The sequence below is a fragment of the Manacus candei genome, unplaced genomic scaffold (assembly GCF_025592945.1).
Source record: "Manacus candei isolate 608988 ecotype Guabito, Panama unplaced genomic scaffold, ASM2559294v1 h1tg000028l, whole genome shotgun sequence".
Taxonomy (NCBI): domain Eukaryota; kingdom Metazoa; phylum Chordata; class Aves; order Passeriformes; family Pipridae; genus Manacus; species Manacus candei.
In genome coordinates, this window is record NW_026138076.1 from 16028570 (window position 1) to 16049219 (window position 20650).

The following is a 20650-nucleotide window of genomic DNA, read 5'->3' on the forward strand; positions in this document are numbered from 1 at the left end:
TCTAGACAAAATGTCCAGCACACAGCTGGATAAACACATCATGTGGTAGGTGAGCAACTGGCTCATGGGTTGAGCACAGAGGGTAATAGTGAAGGGGTAACATGAGACTGGAGACCCATCACTAGCGGAGTTCCACAGAGCTCCATCTTGGGCCCTGTGCTCTTCAACACCTTCATAAATGACTTGGACACAGGACCAGAAGGGATATTAAGCAAGTTTGCAGATGACACAAAACTGGGAGGAGCTGTTGATTCCTTCGAAGTCAGGGAGGCCCTGCAGAGAGACCTTGCAGTTCTGGGCACCACAATATAAGAAAGATATTAAGCTACTAGAGAATGTCCAAAGGAGGGCAACAAAGATGGTGAAGGGCCTTGAGGGGAAGCTGCATGAGGAGAGGCTGAGGTCACTTGGTCTGTTCAGTCTGGAGAAGAGAAGACTCATTGCAGTCTACAACTTCCTTGTGAGGAGAAGAGGAGGGGCAGGCATTGATCTCTGCTCTGTGGTGACCGGTGGCAGGACCTGAGGGAATGGCCTGAAGTTGAACAGGGGAGGTTTAGGTTGGGTATTAGAAAAAGGTTCTTCACCCAGAGGGTGGTTGGGCACTGGAACAGGCTCCCCAGAGAAGTTGCTACAGCACCAAGCCTGACAGAGCTCAAGAGCCGTTTGGATGATACTCTCAGGTGCATGGTGTGACTCTTGGGGATGGCCCTGTGCTGGGCTGACAGTCGGACTCCATGATCCTTGTGGGTCCTTTCTAACTCAGCATATTCTGTGATTCTGTGATTAAGAGCAGCAAGAAGTGCCTGATACCCCAAGCCTGGCAGAGAGCAAAAGGGAAAGAAGAGACCAGCAGTGGGAAAATGTAAATGAGAATGTTTAGAAGTGCTGAAGCTGATGCATAAACCAGCGCTGCCACCATCAGTGATGTTACTGCAGCGTAGCCTTACAGGAGGACGGTCTGGCCAAATACCATATGCACTCCCCAGTCAAGGCAGCTACTCTGTTCCTCCATCCCAAAGCACATGATAGAGGTTAGTACTGAAACAAAAGCTGTCTTTTTGACAGTGTACAGTACAAATACACCATACACTCCTCTCTGTGTAACTCCATGCAAGCATGTGCATCCAAATACACCAGTACAAAATACAATATAGCCCGAGATCAATCTCCATCCTACAGTGAGGAAACAGGTGATCTAAAGATCCCATTTTCTTCCTTTGCACACACATAGTGCTGAACAAAGACTCCTTTGTCAAACTCAACATTAGCTTGCATACATCCTTAAGTCCTCCTGAGTCAGGGCCTGGGATTCCCTTCCTTTGCCACAGCCCTTTCACCATCAGTGGAGGGAAACTCAAGAGGAAGAAAGGAATATGCTCAAATGGGGACACACACACCCCACGCTCACCGCACACAACAACACATGACAGAGAACAAAAAAGGTTAAAAAAGAACACGGTCAGAAGAGTCCAAGAAGGTTACCAAGAGCGTAATTCAGACTAGCCTGTACCAGTTACCATGGATCCCAAATTTCCGAGGCTAAAATCAGCCATCAGCTCTCAGCAAAGCCTGTAGTTGCAGAGACTATAGTCATCTACCATTATGATTACTTCTACAAGAACCAATTTCACAAAGCCGGGAGCACCCAGCCGCTACACTAAGAACACAAACCACAAACTCTGTGGTTCCAGAACACACCAGACTAAGGAACATCAGACGTACACTTACATTTCTTTAGGAAATCTCTTAATACTAGAAATTATGACGTATTAGTGTTTCACTAATAATAACTTACTCGTAATATGCTAATAAGTTCCACTTGACTTACCTGAACAAATCTACCAGTTCTTTAAGAATTCACTTAAGAAAACACAAGAGGAAATATGATCAGGATATTAAGCTCAGTAATATCCCAACAAGTAATGCCCATCTGTTTTTGTGCTAATATTGTCTAGGAGCTTAAACATTTTTTTTTTCTTCTGCTGCTTACACCCCGATGAATTAGCAGAGAACACACCTCCCCTCCTTCAGATCTCATTCCACTGGCTTTTAAAAAAGCACATTCTTTTAGCACTCTTTCACACATCTGCTCCTCCTGTCCCTTTAATCCTTCTAGAGGACTCCTCTACATTTTCTCTAACTTACATAACTTTCCTCTAAAAGCAAGAATCAAAATTCTGTGCCATATTCTAGCTAATCTCGCACCTGCATCAGGTACCAGGAAATTGAAATTTCCTTACCTTTAGTGGAAATACCCCACACTATACCCTGTTTTTTTCCTCCACAGCTGTACTATATTGGTGTCTCACCATCAGTCACCCTGCAACTGAACAAGCAATTTCAGTTATGTTTTTTATTCTGCCTGCAACTGAGTCTGAAGCAAATATTCCTGTGTTTGACTCCCAGGACCATGATCTTTAATAGCACACTCTGCAGATATGATTAAGGATCTTTGATCATCTAATTCTTGTCATTTGTTATCCATTTTTTAAGCATCTCCACTTAGCACATTCTAAAAAAGAATCTCAAAACCTAAAATGAAAAACAAGCTATACTTTAAATGTTACTTAATGCAGGACAGAATCATAAACCAGTGCCACGCTTCCTAATACAGCAAGCCAGGAAACAGCATTTGAATGAACCCATCAAGTCTTAACAGGAAAAACAAAGCAATCAACAAAACTCCTTCCCTCAAAAGCCTAGTAGGTAAAGCAACTGTCTTCTTAGAATTCAACTACTAAAAGAGGCTTCTTTAAATTATAGTTCACTGGAAAGTCTGTGATATTTTAAACCACACAGAAGAATTTTCTAACAGATTTTGTCGCTAGGACCACAAGACAGGAAGGAAGGAGGATTTGGGCTTGTTTTTATCACAGAAACGTGCTACTATCAAATTAATTTGAATAATGTTAATGCTATATTGTTCTCAACCACACCAACACCCCACCTCGTCAAAAACAAAGCCTGCCTGTTCTCTGGCAGCAAACAGCAAATGCAAAGATAGAAGCATTAAAAAAATCTGACACTGGAGGAGATTTGGCAAGAGAGAGTGAGCACGTGAGAAACAAAAGAAACAAAAACCAAAAAACAATGATAAACCTAGATGTTTTCTTTTAGGGTGGAAATTTTAAAAAGGCACAAAAAATACTCCTTTTCAAACACTCCTGAAAGCACAGAATATGGCTGTTGGAAGTCTTAGCCACATGTTCTTCACTGTCCTCTTCAGCTTAGCCAGAACACATTTGCAGTGTGCCTAGAGATGCTGCAGTTAATATTCAGCAAGAATCTAGTCAGCAGCTAAAATTCTTGAAAGGTAAAGCGATAATTAGCAACACAACCCAGTGGCATAGTGCACTCTCTCTCATTTATATTGACTGCTGCAACCATTAAAAGATTTTCATCCCAAAGACAGTACTGCAGTGGTTACACCTTTTCAAACCAACAGTAATGACTGGCAGATAACTTCAAGTTAAAATAAGAACCTGCAACACTGAACACAAGTCCCATGGTACTGCAGCAGCCTTTAACAGCCCAGTTTTTCCTGGTTAGGAGAGATAACCGATGAAAAGGCCAGGCATGGAATCAATTAAATTACTGCCAAAGTGGTTTGAAAAAGAAAAGGTTAGATGCTCCAAAGACTTAGCAGTTGAGAGTTTACTGGGTCATGTTTTTCCCTGTCGTGGAAACAGAGTTTTCACTGTGGCTAGAGTACCTTCAAGGAGATGTACTTTAATGCTTGTGAAATTGAAATATTTTATACTCCAATACATGAAAAAGCTATCCTACTCTATTCTGCCCCTATGCTCCACCTGCATGGGGTAGATGCAGTGACCCCTGTTACCCACAGTGGCTCAAAATACTTTCAAATTCTGTCCTTGGTCTAGCCTGTGTGGAGATCAGCTGTGAGGATGGGAACACAGGAACACAACAGTTCAGCAACTCACGAAATCTGCTGCCTCCCTCATGCTGGTCAAGCATCTTAGAGGAAGCATTAGAAAACCAACTGCACACTGCCACCAATTTCCACTGCACCTTAAAGGGAAATGCCCTTGTTCCAGACAGAAACCATTCTTTTGAGATCCTCGAGGACTGGCAGATATTAATTTTTTCTCTCAATCAGTATGACTATTAGCAAATGCAGCAATCAAAACCTACCTCCCCAAATAAGTGACAGTACCTGGAATCAGGGATTCCCCCAATTAAACAGCTCACTAGATGAAACATTTCCTCCTGTCCATTTCACATGTTTTCTTGCTTTTGAATTTTACTGAGCACTCATTTTACTACAGGAAGCAGTAAATCAAAACCTACAACAGACATTTTGCTACTATTTCAACAGTAACAACTCCCTATCTACTGCTCTTTTATTTTTAAATGAAATTTCAGGAATCTGAAAATCTCCCTGTACATGAGCCATAAAACCAAAAATGGTATGCAAAAGGATGAAATTATCAATTTCACAGACCTCTCTTGCATGACTTCTTACATATCTCCTCATTTACAGAATCTTAAGTTTAGACTTTTAATTACTACTCCTGACTCATCTAACACGTTCACTGCTGACTCCAGCAACGTGCAGACTATGCTCCTAAAAAAGCACAAAACTTAACATATTTAAGCTCTATTTTGTCAGCGTTCACTGCACTGCCTTATACCACGTTGCTTATGTCACTGTTCTACAGAATTGCTCAGCTGTTTCACTCAGCTGTCACTAGTGCCTTCTGAAATCCTCCTCAGCAGTCTTAATGAACCTGAACAACTGTGATCTGAAAGACAGGGTTACCGCTTCATTATCCATTCCATCCTTCAGATTTTTAATACAGCTATTAAACACCAAACATTTGGTATTGATCCCTGCTGCACAAAACACTGTTAACCATTTCCAGGGCCCAGAAATGGCCATTCTTCCTTTTTCTCCTCTCTATACTAAACTGAGCTTGACAAGACTTTTGTTTTGGACTTTCACCAAGCATTTATAAAGCACTAGAGCGTGGAAGAGTTCTTGTGCTCCCCGAGTGTCGCTATGACCCAGTTTTCTGAAAGATGAGAGCGCATAAAAATAGTTGTGTCTTTGCCTTCTTATTCAGTATAAAGACCTAAAACAGGATATCAAGTCTAGATTCCTGAGATGATCTCAGAAGCTGATGATGATCTCAACTTTAACTGAACTAAACCAAAAGACTAGCAAAATGAGAATTAAGATAATTTCTTTAACAGATTTCAGAAGTAACCACTGGATACAAAGGGAAAAATCATATACAAAAAAATTTTGAGATCAAAGCACGGGAGAATATATAAAACCAAGCTTCAAATTACTACATTTTATCCCATATCAATACAGTATTTTCCTAACACACATTAAACAACAACAACGACAAAAGTAATTCCTTATCTTGCCACTATGTTGTAATTCCTTACTCTTGACCATAAAAAAAAAGGTCTTATGGTTACCATCATATTCTTTCAATGAGCTACCCCCACAGGCAGCACTTTAACTCACCCAGACCTTATGGGCCTGAGGGCATCTCCTGCTTAGAAGGGTAAAAAGCGTCTTGGTCAGAGCCAGAGCTTGAGAAGGCTCTCTGCTTCAAAAGCATTTCTGATCACCAGTAAACACTGCATTGCACATGGTGAAGGGGATGGTACATGCCCCTCTCCTCACCTGGCTCTCCTCACCCTTTTAGAGGCTGAAACTGCTGCACAGACCAGACCTCAGAAACACCCACAAGGGATTCAAGTAACCCTGAAAGCATTTTTTGAAACCTCTGCTGTTTTTGCTGCCTGTTTGCTAGCTACAAGTTTTAATCTTAAAGAACTCATGTAGAGAGTACCTAAATAAAAGCCTAGGCTATAAAGATTGAATTAGCAGTAGCAGAAGACTGGAGAGGAAAACAAGAAACAATGTAAGTAAGAAAGAACACAGGAAAGGTTAAAAGGAAATGTAAGGGAAGAGCTGATTTTTGTTTGATTCCTAAAGCAGGCCATGCAACATCTGAGATGTTACTGATGAAAGAAAACTTGTTAAAAGAATCCAAATGCTTAGCAGGGTTAAATGGAAGCAGAAATAATAACCAAATGGTAAGAAATACAATTAGTACCTCCAGCTATAGGAAGGCTGGGGAAAAAATAGAGTCTACAGAATTGCTGGGATAAGCAAAGTGGGAAAGAAGTGAACAAAGGACAGTTGTTTTGTGACAGCTGATTTGCATGTGCTCTGCATCCACTTGGTGCTTGCCTTTGTTTTGTTTTCTAGGCTGACCTTCACCCCGTGCCACACAAAGGATTCACTGAAAGCCTCCGTTCAAAGTCTCAATTAAAAGCCTGAAAGAACAAAGGTATCTTGCGCTGCAGCCCCAAGCCTGAGCCCCGTGCCAATGACCCAGCAGAGGGACCATCCCCATCAGAGCGCGGGGCTTCGGAACCTGCATTCTACACCGCCTTGGAATGAGCCCTCCTCCCCTCCCAGCATCTGGAACAGGCAAAATAGCTAAAAAGAAACATTTAGCTTGATCTCCAAAGGGTTGCTTCTAAGCTTTTATGATGAAAGATCAAAGCTAGGGAAAGGGTGGGACCTTACAGGACAGTAAAGAAAGTTGAGAGTAAATTAGTAGTGTGCATACTAATAAGACACACATGCAACGTCACTAAGGGAGCATATTAATGGTTTGGGCAGTTTGAACGAAAACATGTGAAAGCAGTTAAGCATGTCATCACCAATACTGTCTTTAGAAGTGTTCTGCTGTTTTATGAGAAGCTCTTCAAAACCCACATGCACATGCAGTTTCATAGAAAGAAAGTGTAATCCACAAGAACTTGAAAATGTGAGGCTGCCTAAAGGGCATCCTGCATGTCCTCCATGGTCTGCAAAGCCTATGCATAAAGCTTGTGATTTTTTTCTTTAAACTGTGGTATTTAATTTCTGGTACTACATTTAATTGAGTTACTCTAACATAGATTTGTTATGCAGCATCCGTCCAGTTTGGTACACTCTCTGAACACAAATCGGGAACGTTTGTGTAACAGGGATAACATGAAAACTGACCTCAGCACTGTGGTCTAAAAGATTAAATTACTGCCAGAATTATCATGGTGTAATTATACCTATGTAAATACCTATTTATTCTGGAATAAGAGTGTTTTGTTTAACCTGATTTAGCTTACACAACTTCCAAAAGTTTTATCAATGGAGTTAGATGTATATGCATAATCATGTAAACTCCCTCTGCATGACTTTTTGGGTCATGCATAAAAAGGTGAGTTAAAAATACAGTAATCAATAGTAAAAATAAAATACTAATTTTATTAGAGGCAACCATGTGTCTTCCCGTTGTTCAATCATATGCTCCCTAGTGCATTAAAAAAGTAAATGTTTAAACAAAGGAATTAACCTTCTACTAATTTTTTTCTGGGTTCCAATAGCTTAACTCTTCAAGAGCATATAACCGCTGACATTTAGAGCTGCAAGTACTATTTCTCTAAAAACTTCCTGTTATAGTAAAAGGCAGAGCTATTAAAGGAGCCAAATGTGGCTTCTATTGCCATATGTTGTTTCTAATAGTCACAGCTTGAGTTTCAAAACTGATGGTAGATCTTCACTTCCCTTTATCTCCATTGAGTGCTGCTGTACTCCCTGCACTTCTTAAAATCAAGACTTACTGAGAAGCCTAATTTTACGCAATTATTTCTGGAACATAAAAAGACTCAATGCATGTAAGCTATCTGGAAATACCTGAAAGTCTTGGACGCATCTCCTTCATATTTCCATTTTCAAACAAGAGCCTAAAAGTCTACTTTAGGACATAGAGGTTTGAAAACGATTTACATATCTTTTGCCTTGCTCCCGACAAACATTTTTCAATGGAAGTTCTGATGTTATTAGAGTTTCCAATAAAAGTTTGGGGGTTGCAAAACTCTGCAAAATGGGTAAGAAGTTCTTGGTTTCAGAGAATATAATTCTGGTAATTCCTCCTGGCATCTTTGGAGACTGAGGACGCAAAAGCCTAGTGTAACTTCCCAGTGACATTTTCCACCTGTTAAGATAACTTCTTTCAAGGGCAGAAATTACCTTGTGAAGCATAGTCACCATATATTTTCCCCTCCAATGAATGCTTCCTTGACCCTCAAGGAATGACTGAGGTTACCACACAACTATCCAAAGCACAAGTTTGTTTTCAGCTTTTGCAGGGAGTTGTAGTCTGTTAGAGTAAGGGGGAATGAAAGGAAGGATGATACCGCATGACAACAGACTTACTACATTACTCACAGAAATCCTATGCCCCATGTATGCTTGCACACGCAAAGACTTTTCCCATATTTTTGAAGTAATTGCCCATTTTTCCAGATGCCTGGCAACTCAGGCTGCCTGATGTCTGGAAACTAGCTACTACATGCATATAGTCTCATCTCACATGTGCAGCAGGTCCAACACATCAGGTGTACTACGCATGCATAATTTATCTATCAGGGACTGTCCCAGATTTTAAGATTAAGATCTAAAATTCCTAAAACAGCCAGGCTTGTAATTTTCAATCTGAGCTGTGATGCAGCCAGTACAAGCTGTTGTACAGCGTGAGAGTATCTTCACAGAAGAAGCCACTTGAAATAGCAAATCACAGAATATTATGAGTTAGAAGGGACCCATGAGGATCATCAAGTCCAACTCTTAAATGAACAGCCTGTGCAGGGATTGAACCCATGACCTTGGTATTCTTAGCGCCATGCTCTAACCTACTGAGCCAAGTGTACTGCTTGCAACTTTAGGAAGACTTTTGATTCAGGGCTTGCTTGCAGCTTACTGGAGCTGGTAGGAGATACTTCCAGCATCGTGACCATAGGCATTAATAGCACTTTCCATTCCAGAACTGGATAAAACCATTGGACAGCTCTGCAGCAGCTGATCAAGACTTCACCTTGAGTCTTACCCACCAGTCTGGAAAATTTAGATCTCTATTTAACAGACAACTATTAAAAAAGTTAGGAAATAACACAGACGGATTGCTGAAACATTTCACAGTGCTTTAAATATGCTTTGAAATTTTGTAACCTATTTAAAAACGTCGTTTCTTTTGCCCTACAGCACTAGCAATGAAGAACCTCAAAGGAAGTGCTTAGATAGACCAGATTTACTCGCTTTGCCACTGAGCTCTGCAGCTTCCTAGGGCTGTCAGTCGCGGCCGGGTTCAGCCGTGAGACACGGACCATGGCGCTCAGCCGAGCCCTGTGCTGCCAAGGCCGCTTCTGTACACCTGAAACAATGGGAGGACACGCTCAGCCCTCACCAGCACGGTCCTTTCCTAGAGGGCCGCTGCACCACAACGCGCGTCCAGCCGCCAGCACAGCCCGCGCTATCCCCGAGTACCGCGGGCAAGGCACGATCCGCGTCTCCCGGGGTAAGGGCTGCCCCGCCGGCACAACCCGCCCGCCAGCCTCGCACCGCACCGCGGTGCTGACCAATCTTTTATCGTGCAGCAAAGCGGGCAACTGAGCCGGACGGGGAAGCACCGCCCGTCCCGTCCCGTCCCGTCCCGTCGCACCGCGCCCCGCGGGCCCGCGGCAGCGCCGAGGTGCGGGCACGGCCCCCGCCCGCCGCCATGGCAACGCGTGCGGGGCGCGGCCCCGACAGCTCCCTTCCGAGTCCTCTGAGGAAAGCTGGCAACCTTCCAGGGCGCCCGAAATAGGAAGGAAAAGCAATATTCGCCTAGTCGGAAGATGCGACGTTACTCCCTGCCTTTGCACGACACATTTTGAACCAAAACCCATCACGCTGTTCTCCTCCAGCAAAGGCCACCGGTTCCCCTGCCATTTTGGATGCAGGAGCAATTCCCACAGAACATACACTTCCGTGTGCTGATGCTGCCTCAGGAACAGCCAAAATCCCAGCCACGGGGAGCTCAGAAATGAAAATAAAATAAGGAGGTTTTGTTGATTGGTGTCTTTGGCCTTGAGGTCCTGGGGCTTTGTGTTTTTGTTTGAGGTTGGTGATTTTACATAATGGTAAAGCACATTTTGGTCCCATTCCTCTATGAGCACTGTCCTCATGGGAAACCCTCCTGCCTTAAGTGAGGGCACAGTGGGGGCTTGGTACTCCAAAAAAGCAGTAAAGGCATGAAAACCCTTTTGCCTCCCTAAGGGCAGTGGTATGATGTACTGCTGATGCCAGAAGTAAATCTGAACAGCCACTGCAACCAAATTCACCCCCTTCTTCAAAAGCACTTCAACATACTCTTCAAGTATTTTATGCAACTTTTAAAGTCAACATGGCTTCATGATTGAGCCAAAGTTTTTGTTCTTTCATTTTTAGAGATTAAGAGGGTAAAAAAAAAAAAAAAAGAACCAACAACAAAGTATTCCCCCTCTGGTTCCTATTGAGGTAGTATCTGAACTTGTGCAAAAACTTTGGCCAATTTACCACTCAGATTTAAGAGGAAGCTATTGTCTAAAAGGACAACCATCAAGGAAACATTTTTGCACAAGAATGGTAGAAAGACCCATTGCCTATATCTTGAATAGATGTAGAAGGTTCTATGACCTAAACATGGTTTGTAAAAACAGTGATCAGCACACATGCTGGAAACCAAAGCTGTAAAGCAAATCGGAAAGCTAAACCAAACCACATTCTCCATATCGCTTCATTTCATCAAAAGCAAGCAAGATAATTAGTTTATAAAGGCAAATCACAGGGTAACAATAGGTGCCTGTTGTGGATCCTGAGGATGAATTTGAACTTTGCTCTGAACCTGGACTGAAGGCCTTCTTCCTGAGTGTAAATGAGCATCTTGGGTTTTAAGGCTGGAGTCTTTCATCGTCCGCAGGCATCAGCAACATGTACAACCTAACCACACCAAACCGATGGATGTTTAGCAGAAAGCTAAAGCAGTATTTGTGTCACTGTAACTCTGTGTTTGGGACACAGCTGATGCAAGCAGTGGTAAGACACAGGAGGTCTGCAGTGTGCTGTGGTCAAGAATCAGCACCATGACCTCATCCTCTTCCAGCACTCAGGCACAAGGGAAGCTGAGATTGGACTAGCAGCCAATTAACCACTGATTCAGCCTCAATTTCAATATTCTTCTCTTTATGAGCTCACTCATTGTTTTAATTACTTAAAGAAGCTGCACAAACGCATTTATTCCACACTTTAACATGCAATCCATGAGTGGAACTAAGTTGAACAAAATGGAAACTTTTGGCTTGAAGAATGGAAAAAAAGATCAAGAAGGTAACACATAAGAGTAATTATGAAAGGCAACTGCCACCCCTCTAAGCAAGACTGAGAACTGCTAGCACAAGTGCTAGGATCTCCCTCACTGTGCAACTACACACTGGAAATCCACACACAATCCACAAGGCCACTGGCACTGCCCTTTCACAATAAACAAATAGCTGAGTGCGAAACAAACAAACAAAAAACAACCCAACAAAAAACCTCCTTCATAAATCAAATTTCCCCAAAACAGGCAGTATAAAAAAGCAACAGCAGGTGATTCCTACGATCATGCAACCTCTGGCATACAGGAAATCCCAGGCCAAAGCTCAGCATAGAAGCTACAAGCCAAGACAGTGCAAAGTTTTTTTAAAAAGCCATACCGCCATACTGTGTCCAAAGCATTTTCTTGTCTATACATCAATTTCCCATAGTATTGCTTTGGATTCTCTGTTGCCATTAATCTGCAAGACCTTTACATGCTGGCAATTGTATTTCCTTCACTAATGCCACTGACACCCATCACTTTCTCTAAAAGTCAAATATGAGAAAATGGTTCTTTAGTGGGTGACATCAGCTGTGTCTGGCATTTTACAAGATCTGGAAGACCAGCACTGCCCCAAGGAGTTCACAGTCTAGTTCAGGCAGAGCCAGCATGTTTCAGATGCAATCGTATCTGTGAGGCCATGGGAGCATGAGATCACTTCCTCCTTGTGCTCTTCAGCTTTACATACTCATCAGTTATTTCTATTTTTCTATTTTAAAAGTTTCTTTGGAAAAAGGAAAAAAAAGGCTCATAATGATTTTATCAATTTTGGTGTTTTACACTGAGACCATCCAATACCTTCAGTTATTAAACATTCATGATTCCATTTTTCCTCAAGTACAGGAGGAAGAAGTTGGCAATCAACCAGTGAGGACAAGCTGACTGACAATAGCTTACAGCTAAACTAGCAACTTTTCAACCAAATTGCACAATCCATAGAAGATGTGCCATGACTGTTAGCTTGAGGATGATAAGCCTATAATCAAAAGCCATAATTTCTATTGGCATCTCTTGTTTGTATTTAAAGAAAATAACAAAAAATCTGGTGCGCACATATTTCTGCAGTATCTGAAAGCAAAGGATTCCTTAGCTTTCTACACATAATTTCTGTTAACTGAAAGCCTGGAGTCATCTAATTACTACCTCCACATACAGGATTTGCCCAGATACTAAAATTCTGAAGCTGGAAGCTTACAGATGTTTTTGTTCTTTTCTGCTTCATTGCTAAATAGGAAAGATTATGGCAAGGATTAGGCTAGACTAGGCCCTTGATTTGTTCCAACTTCTCATCTCTCTCAGATGCAAGTTTAAAAATGTCAACCAGAACTGAATTAACAGATGATCATCGAGCAAATTAGTTACAGCAAGAACTAAATTCAAGACCCTGCACTCACCAGTAGAAACTCCAGCACATCTGGATTCTTCCAGCCACCAGGATAAGCTCCAGGATAGATCCAGGATACCTAACTCTTGCAGACTAATCATCAAGTTTCCCGAAATGGCACCAGGGAAACAGCTTTGGTGCAAAAGCAAGGGGTGGTCAGGATGTTGGAAAGCTACTTGAGAAACCTGTGGTACATTCAGTGCTGTAACTGTTCCTGACAGAAATGTGCCTGGGTCAGCTTCACACTGCCCATGTGGGGAAACTCACTCACCATTCAAATAGTTTTTGTAGTCTGTGTTGAACACTGTGGTGCAGCAGTTACACAGCTTATGTTAACAGAGCTGCCCAGGCCAGAGTGAGCTCTGGACTGCCTATACAGCCCCTAGTACTTGCCATATCCTAGATACATGTTTCGCCCTCTTAGATTTTTTTTCATTTATTTTGAAATTTAAGCATTTGGAAAACCTTACTGAATAGTTTACGCAAAATGGTCTCATTCCCATGCCAGAAGTCTTTCATTTACAAGAGAGAGATAGGGTTAAACAGGCAATAAAAAGATCGTACATACCCATACTGCCCTTGAAAACACTCACTCAGATGCACATGGTGGAAATTATGTACTCAATCTGTGCTAACACCTTACTAGGAAATATGGTGATCTTATTAGGCAAAGCATTTGAGTTTGCAGAGGAACCAGAACCAAACTCCCTTGAACAGCTCTGGAGAAACCAAAGCTGAGCTACGGGCTCAAAATCAGCTCACAGCACTCAACCCTTGTTCAGCTGCACTACCAACTGGTATGTTGGGTAAGATTCAAACAGACCAAGCCACCCCAGTCTGACCTACAGTGGAAAACAAAGCCAATGCTAACAACTCTTTTCAGCTAGATCCTCTGGATCAATACTGAAAATGCTGTTGGATGTCATCATGGCTACTTCGGATGGCATGAGGAATCCATCCCCATGCTGGTGGTTTTCTGGGCTACTACCCCTTTGTTCACAGGAAAATGCAAGTCCTTGCACAGACAATGCTTGTCATGTGCCAAAGCATTCATCATAGATGCCTAACTGCATAATAGAGCTAACCAACCTAAATGCTATCTATTGCTCTCCTTGCCCATTCCATTTACGCTTGATCCTCTCCCATGGGTTAGTTTAGGGAGCTAACCTAGCAGAAGGCTAGTCCTGCCAAAAAAAAAATGGATATTTTATGCCAAACCCTGACTGGATGCCCTGTTAAGACAGAGAAGGTCCTGTCTCAGAGCAAAGTAGGAGGCAGTATGCCACAGGCAATGGAGAAGCAGGGCCTCCTGTGCTGGGAGCCACCAGTTATAGGTAAGAATTGTTCAGTTATCATGAAACTCCATGGTTATATGGCCACTCATCACAAAAATGACTGACACAGCCACTATTCTGACAGAAAGTCCATGTGACAGCTGAAATTTTCAAAGGGCTTTAAAAAGGCTTACTAAATTCCATCTGTTTTCATGCCATCTGGGTTCAAGTCTACCAGTGTTGGTTTTAACTATAAGGGGCAAGTTTTGCAAAAGTGTAGTTTGTTGTATCCAATAGACCATCAAGACTTGAACAAAGTAAGGACACGTCACTGGAATAAACAAGGATATAAGTAGCAAGCCCACATTCCAAGAATGTGTTTAAAAATAGTGCTGTTCTAACAGAGACAACATATACCCATTTTCATCAGTAGTACCAAAGATCTGTTAAAAACCATCAACAGCAATAACTGAGTTTCCCAAGGAATGTCTATTAGACATCAGACACTGACCACTGTAATGGAAAATAACATGCACGAGAAGACAGGCAGAATCCTGCATTTCTCCACCCACTGCTGGAGTATCTCCCCAAAACACAGATGACGCACAGTCACAAAGAATGGCAGAAATCCTACTGTGTATAATACAATTCCACTGATATTAAAATGTATCAGAAAACCATTCTGATATTGTGAAATATTAATTTTAGAAAGAGGGAGAAATATTTTGACAAATGTCAGAACTTCCTGTTACTGCATTCCTACATGAAGTGTTTCTTTTTCTCCCTTCAAATTAGTTTCTTCTGAAAGGCTGCATTAGGTAGAACAACAATTTAAAACATTTAAACAGTCATATTTGAAACAAAACAGTCTGATCCACTGAAATTAAGTATTTCATGTGATCTAAAAATATTGTGTTTAGGATTTTCTTCCACATGAAATCTGACTACTTTGGAGCTCTGTTTCAAATCAGAAAAACATTTCCTTAGAATCCCAAAACCTCCACAAAATAGAGCCTCTGTCTACTAGTCAACTGTACATAAGCCTCAAATTTTACAACACAAGTTTCAATATATGTCCTTACAAGAATATCCAGCAGATTATATATCTCCTCAATTGAAACTTGAGAATCTTAACACATTAGTTTCAAATGAAAACTTTCATTCAGTCTGAGCAGGATTTGAATTTTTTGCTTTGTTCTGCATCTCAATCTCTGTTTTATTAATTTATCTTGCAAACTCAATTTTTGATTGATTTGCATGTGTTTATAAATATGTATGTACAACTCAGAGTAGGAAAGCAGCAATGCCATTACATCAGCCTCAACACCTGCCCTGTGTTGACTAAAGCAGAGAAGACTGTCTATTGTTTCTCTTTCTTATTAATGTCTACCTTCTCAGCCTTACAAACTCCTTACTTCTCTGCCAATAACATAAATCATGCTGATTCTATTTGACTTGTAATTTTCACTGTGACTGGAGAGGCAGATCTTAAAAGAAAAAACAAACAACAAAACCCAGTGAAAATATCTAACAAATATTCTTACGATTTTTATAATGACATTTGCCCCAAGTGCCCATTTGTGTGGAAAATGTTTAAATCGCTCCATTTAAAAAAGTCTACAGTCCTAAGGGAGCTTTTAGAGCTATATACAAAAGATTTTCATGCAGATGGAGGGCATTAAGCACTTCATGCATGCAAGAAAAAAAAAGAGCTAGAAAAAATGTTTCAAAAAGAAAGCAGAAATATTTTATGTCTGAGACAGAGATCTTGTCCATCACACCCAAATTAAAAACAAACTGAAAAGAAACCAAAAGGAGACAGCGGATACACTACAGAACAGATTCTATCCAAAAACTTAGTCAGCATCTAATGTGACCGTTACAAGAATTCTTCTTCTAATCTAAAACATAAACCTTAAAATACATCTAATTTTGCACCATAGAAGTTTATCACTTTACTAAAGCTATGCACTTAGTCAGAACAAACAGTAAAGAGCCAAGTCTGCCAGCACTGGGGAGATGCTCACTGTGCATCACCCAGAAAACAGTACTGTTTCAGCAAACAGAGAATTCAGACTGGAACTGAGAATCACTAGCTATGACAGCAGTGAGTAACGCACAGTCTCCTAAGAGGAACAATGAGGACAAAACGTGGTTTTAAAATGGATCTAGAGTCATTTATGAAAAGGTTTAACAGTCACCTGCAGCAGTAGCAAGAGGCAGGACTCAAAGACCCCAAGTGCATCTGTCTTCAGAATCAGGCCCCTACCAGAAGGCAACTGTGGGAAGGATGTTAGCTGGAGAAGCATCTGAATACTTGGAAGACAGGCTACAAAGCAGTAAGAATTAAGACAAACCCCTGCGGGGCTGCAGGACTGCTTTGAAAATGTTTATTTTTAATTTCAAATCTTGATTCTGAAGTGATAAAGTCATGCCCCAAGCAAAGGAACCAGAATGGTGATGCTGTCTAAAGCATGATTTCATCCTTCCCACCTTGTGAGTTGCTTATCAGCTCAGAAGGACACTGTCAAGCTTAGCAGCCCAGGCTTGCTGCTGGAAGAATGTGGAGTTAGAAGGGTTTTTCAGGTCAGGCTGGGACCTGGTACAATGTTGCAAATTAAGCAACTTCAGTGAATGAGGTGAGAGTCTCAGGAACAGACAATTTGATCCTGCGAATAAGATTCAGAGTGCCTAACCAAGCATTTATGTAGGAGGGGACTGCCAGCCCTCAGTTTGTTCCTACTTCAATGTTCAAGGGAACAGAAAGGGTAACTTTCTGTAAGTGAACAAATTATACTAAGAAAACATTCTGTGTCACCCATTTCTAACGCATACAAAAATACTCTGGCAAAATGAGTTTTGGTTGCTCCATGGCAAAAGCTCCAAGACTGTTTAAAGATCTGTTGTGGTTTTGCCTTAAAGCTCATCAATGCTCAAAGCTGGTGAAAAGCTGTCATTTTCTCACTGCTAGTGAACATATCAAACAGCAATAATAAACGAGCACTGTGAAAAGAGGATCCAACCGGTGGACAGGTTCTTGAACCCTGGACACAACATTCAGGCATTTGTCTGTCATCTCTGTGATCTTATGCCTGAGCTCTGTCATCAACAATATAGATTATCTGCAACTCTTTCTACTGTCTCTTATCAGAGCCCAGATCCTTAATAGCATCATTTAACATTCACTATCTATTACCGAGATGTAAAAGAGAAAGTCCTGTGACATTATTGTTGCCTCTCACAAAGACGAGCACACAACACCAGCTGTTTTAAATGTCAATTTAATTATGGATATTGTCTTACAAAACAAGGTAGACATACCACTGGAAATGTCCCCATGCCTCTCTTGTATTGGATGCATCATTCTTGTAACCTTCCAACAGTCAGGGCTATTCATTAACCAGCTATTAGCTGAAAAAAATAACATGTCCATTAAAAAGTAGCACCAACTTTTTGAAAATATAGTAAACTAACACACAGCTAAACTTTCAGAGGCAGAAAAGGATTTTAGCTAGAAACTTCATCCCAAACTTCTGCTTTATCTAACTGGATTTCATACTTTTGTAAAGACCTGCCACAAAAAGCTTGTGGGGAAAAAAAAAATTATGATCTTTCAGAAATACCTAAGATGACACCATGCAACCTCTTCAGAAAGAGAATTCCTCACCTTGGCAGTTGATTTTGTACCACCTTCTATTAAAAACCCAAAGGATGCACACAAAACTGTATGGTGAAAGTGATTTAAAATGTGTTTCTAATAATGCTTGAATGAGGAGCTGCTTGTAGACTTATTCATACAAACTATTTCCGTTTGTTAAAGCCATTATCTTGATTCTCTGACTAATCCCGCTGCACCCCCTTAAAAAGAGAAAGAAAACATACCAAAACCAAAACCCAACAAAACCAAAAAGACAGAGCAATTTAAGTGTTTTGATGTGACAAATGGCAGACTCCAAAACACATAAATGTGCTTGAACAATGCACTTGAAAACTCTCACATCAGTGTCTTACATCTTCAAATAAACGTCCTGAGCTTATTCAAAATGCAAGCACTTTAAATGTACAGTCATGGAAAGAACTTTCTAGCTCTTGTGTAGAAGATAATGAATCACAAAGTTAACTTTCTACTTTCAAGATGACTCTCAATCATTGCTTCAGTGATTTTGCTTTCAGCCTCACCCTATTCTGATCCTGGCATGTTCTGCTCCAGAACACACAGAGAGATCAGAAAGGCTTTGCTTAAGATTCAGAAAGAAGATAAAGTGTGCTCTACCCTGCCTGAAAGGATGGGGGGGGGGGAGGGCTGATAGTGATGGGGGAGAGCAAAAGAGCACACATGATATAATGAGAAAGGGGAAATGCTCTTCCAGAATGAGATGGAAAATGAAGGAAGTGGGAGTGGAGGAGGCAGAAGGGATCTAAACAGTTGTGAAGAAAAAAAAAGAGACAGTTTTTAAATTCCTGAGAGAAAAAAATCTACAGCAATCAGGAAACAGATGTAATTTCTTAAGATTTAAGCTAAACAAACAAACAAACAAAAGATTTAAAGGAAAAAGTGAGAGAGAGAGACCTGTCCCGTGGGGGTTGCCAGTAGATGCTGACAGCATCCATAATGAAGCCCTGGTTTTTAAAGGGGAAGGTGTCTGGAAAATGCTTTTCCTTCAAAGTAAAACTGGACAAGTCTATGACCAGGGCAGATCAAGAAGCAAGCATCAGCACAGTGGTCCCTTGGCTACCCAGACCAAAGAGACAAAACTAACAAGCTCTTCACTTGACCATGGGGAATGAAGGGATGGACTGAGCATCCTGAACACATTTTCCACGCATCTGTTTGGACACAGGACTCATCTGCTGGCCTGGAAGATGGCAGGACTGGAAGCAGGGTGGAATCCACAGCCTCCAAATGCTGCTCAGCACTTCTAGTCATGGAACAACCTGCTAGAGAGACAGAATTTCTACCCAGTTTACTGCAGAAGTCAAATTCCTTCCAGGCAGCAGCACCCTCACTTCATTCCCACAACCTGCTATCCAAAATTGATTCCCAAGAACCCTTTTTTGGGTTGGAGGTTTGATTGTTTTGGGGGTTTTGTTTCTTTGGGGGAGGGGGTGGGTTGGGGTACTGTAGGGTTCTTTTTTATATTCTATTTTTCTTTCTTGGTCCAGTCTTCATTTTCAGGATGTAAATAAGGTTCAAAGGCAAGAAAGAAGGAGAACCAGCTCTGTGTCAGCAATTAGCTCAATGTCCTGTTAATATCTACCCATAATCTCTCACAGTCTAGGCATGCATCACTTGAGAACTCTTCATTAAGATGCAGCTCAAGACAGTCTATGAGACCCCAGGTAGATAATTTTCCAGTGGTTGCCTCCATGGGTTACCAATCTTCATTTCTTGTTATACATTTAGTTACACAGGCAACAGATAATGTCTCCTGAGAATACACAACCAGGTATTACACTTTACCTCCACAAACCCCATCCTCCTCATACCAGTGCTTGTACCTCCCATATGAAGAATATAAGCTTAGTTAGAAATGAGAAACTCTATTTCCCACACACTAGGACATCCTTTGTTTTACATATTTAAAGGAAAATACAACTAAATAAAAGCAGCTAGAACAAACTCAAAAGGTTGAGGTTTTTTTCCTTCCAGTTTTTTTACTTGTTAACAAATCAGGTTAGTTTCACAACATATAGGTATCAGTGCTAAGGGGAAAAAAAAACCAGCAAGTTATAGTCACAGCTTTTAACACGTTCTCAGAGTTCCATAATACCCCATAAAACAAATACCACTTACATCCCCATCACATAGCACAGTGTTCCCTATTGAATGTGTGCCACGACAGCATATGCACACCATTTCCCTTACAGCACTCCTCCATCAAGTCAAGCTGACATGAGAGAATATGGTACCCCACATTTCCATTTTTTCCCTTTTCTCATCCTCAGTGATGACAGGTAACAGGTCTGTAACCCAGCTTTGTCTTGAAGAACCCCCAGGCAGTCTGGCCTTGCAGACATCATGGGGGACTTCACTAGCCACTGTGGTAAGACAGTTATGGCTACTCTGGTAGCTGCAGTGATTTGGAGGCAGACAGGAAATTCCCACTGCTCTCCCCATGTCTTGGGAAAACAGAGATTAACATCAAACCACTAGAAAGAAGTGACTCAAATGCTAAAGAACATACTACATCCTTGGTGCAGATGGGACTATTCATTTCAGAATGGATGGGCTCTATTTTACCAACAGTTTTCTCCATTTATATACATACTCCCTTAAACACACACACACACACACACACACACACACACAGAGGTTCTCAACATCAGACAAGGGCTGAATGACAGAATGTTAAGAATCACTCCTATCTCTTTTTTCCTTGTTGATATTTTTAAAACAAAAATCAATTAAATTTATGCATCATTTACAGAAGTTATTTTTAACTCAGCTTTTCTACACATAACTACAAGGATAAGGAAGGTAATGGTTCTGCTGCACAAAGAGGGAATAAAAGCTCCCAATCTCCCAAAAGATAATTTACTCCACACTCCCCAAATTCCAAAGTGAGGTTTCTCTTGCAAACAATAGTTAACAATCTGGATTCTTCTTTTGTGCACAATTATTTCACTGACAGAATTTACTGGCAGTATAAAAGGTAGGAGAATATTTTATTCTGCATGTATTTTGCACCTCTTTCACTACACAGAGTTTAAGGCTTTGCAGTATTTACAATACTTTATGTCCC

General features: G+C 41.2%; 1 protein-coding gene across 5 annotated transcripts in view; it reads right to left on the reverse strand.

Moving 5' to 3' along the window:
- Positions 1-20650, reverse strand: part of STOX2 (storkhead box 2) — a 72526-nt gene that overhangs the window by 29032 nt on the left and 22844 nt on the right. Inside the window, exon 2 of one of the 5 annotated variants that reach the window (XM_051790423.1) lies at positions 17229-17318. The exons of 1 other annotated variant lie outside the window; for it this stretch is intronic. In XM_051790423.1, coding sequence (XP_051646383.1) covers positions 17229-17318 — 90 coding nt within the window. Of the gene's footprint in view, positions 1-9278; positions 12532-17228; positions 17319-20650 lie in introns of those variants that run through there. 3 more of the 5 variants (XM_051790422.1, XM_051790431.1, XM_051790428.1) reach the window with 3 other exon arrangements.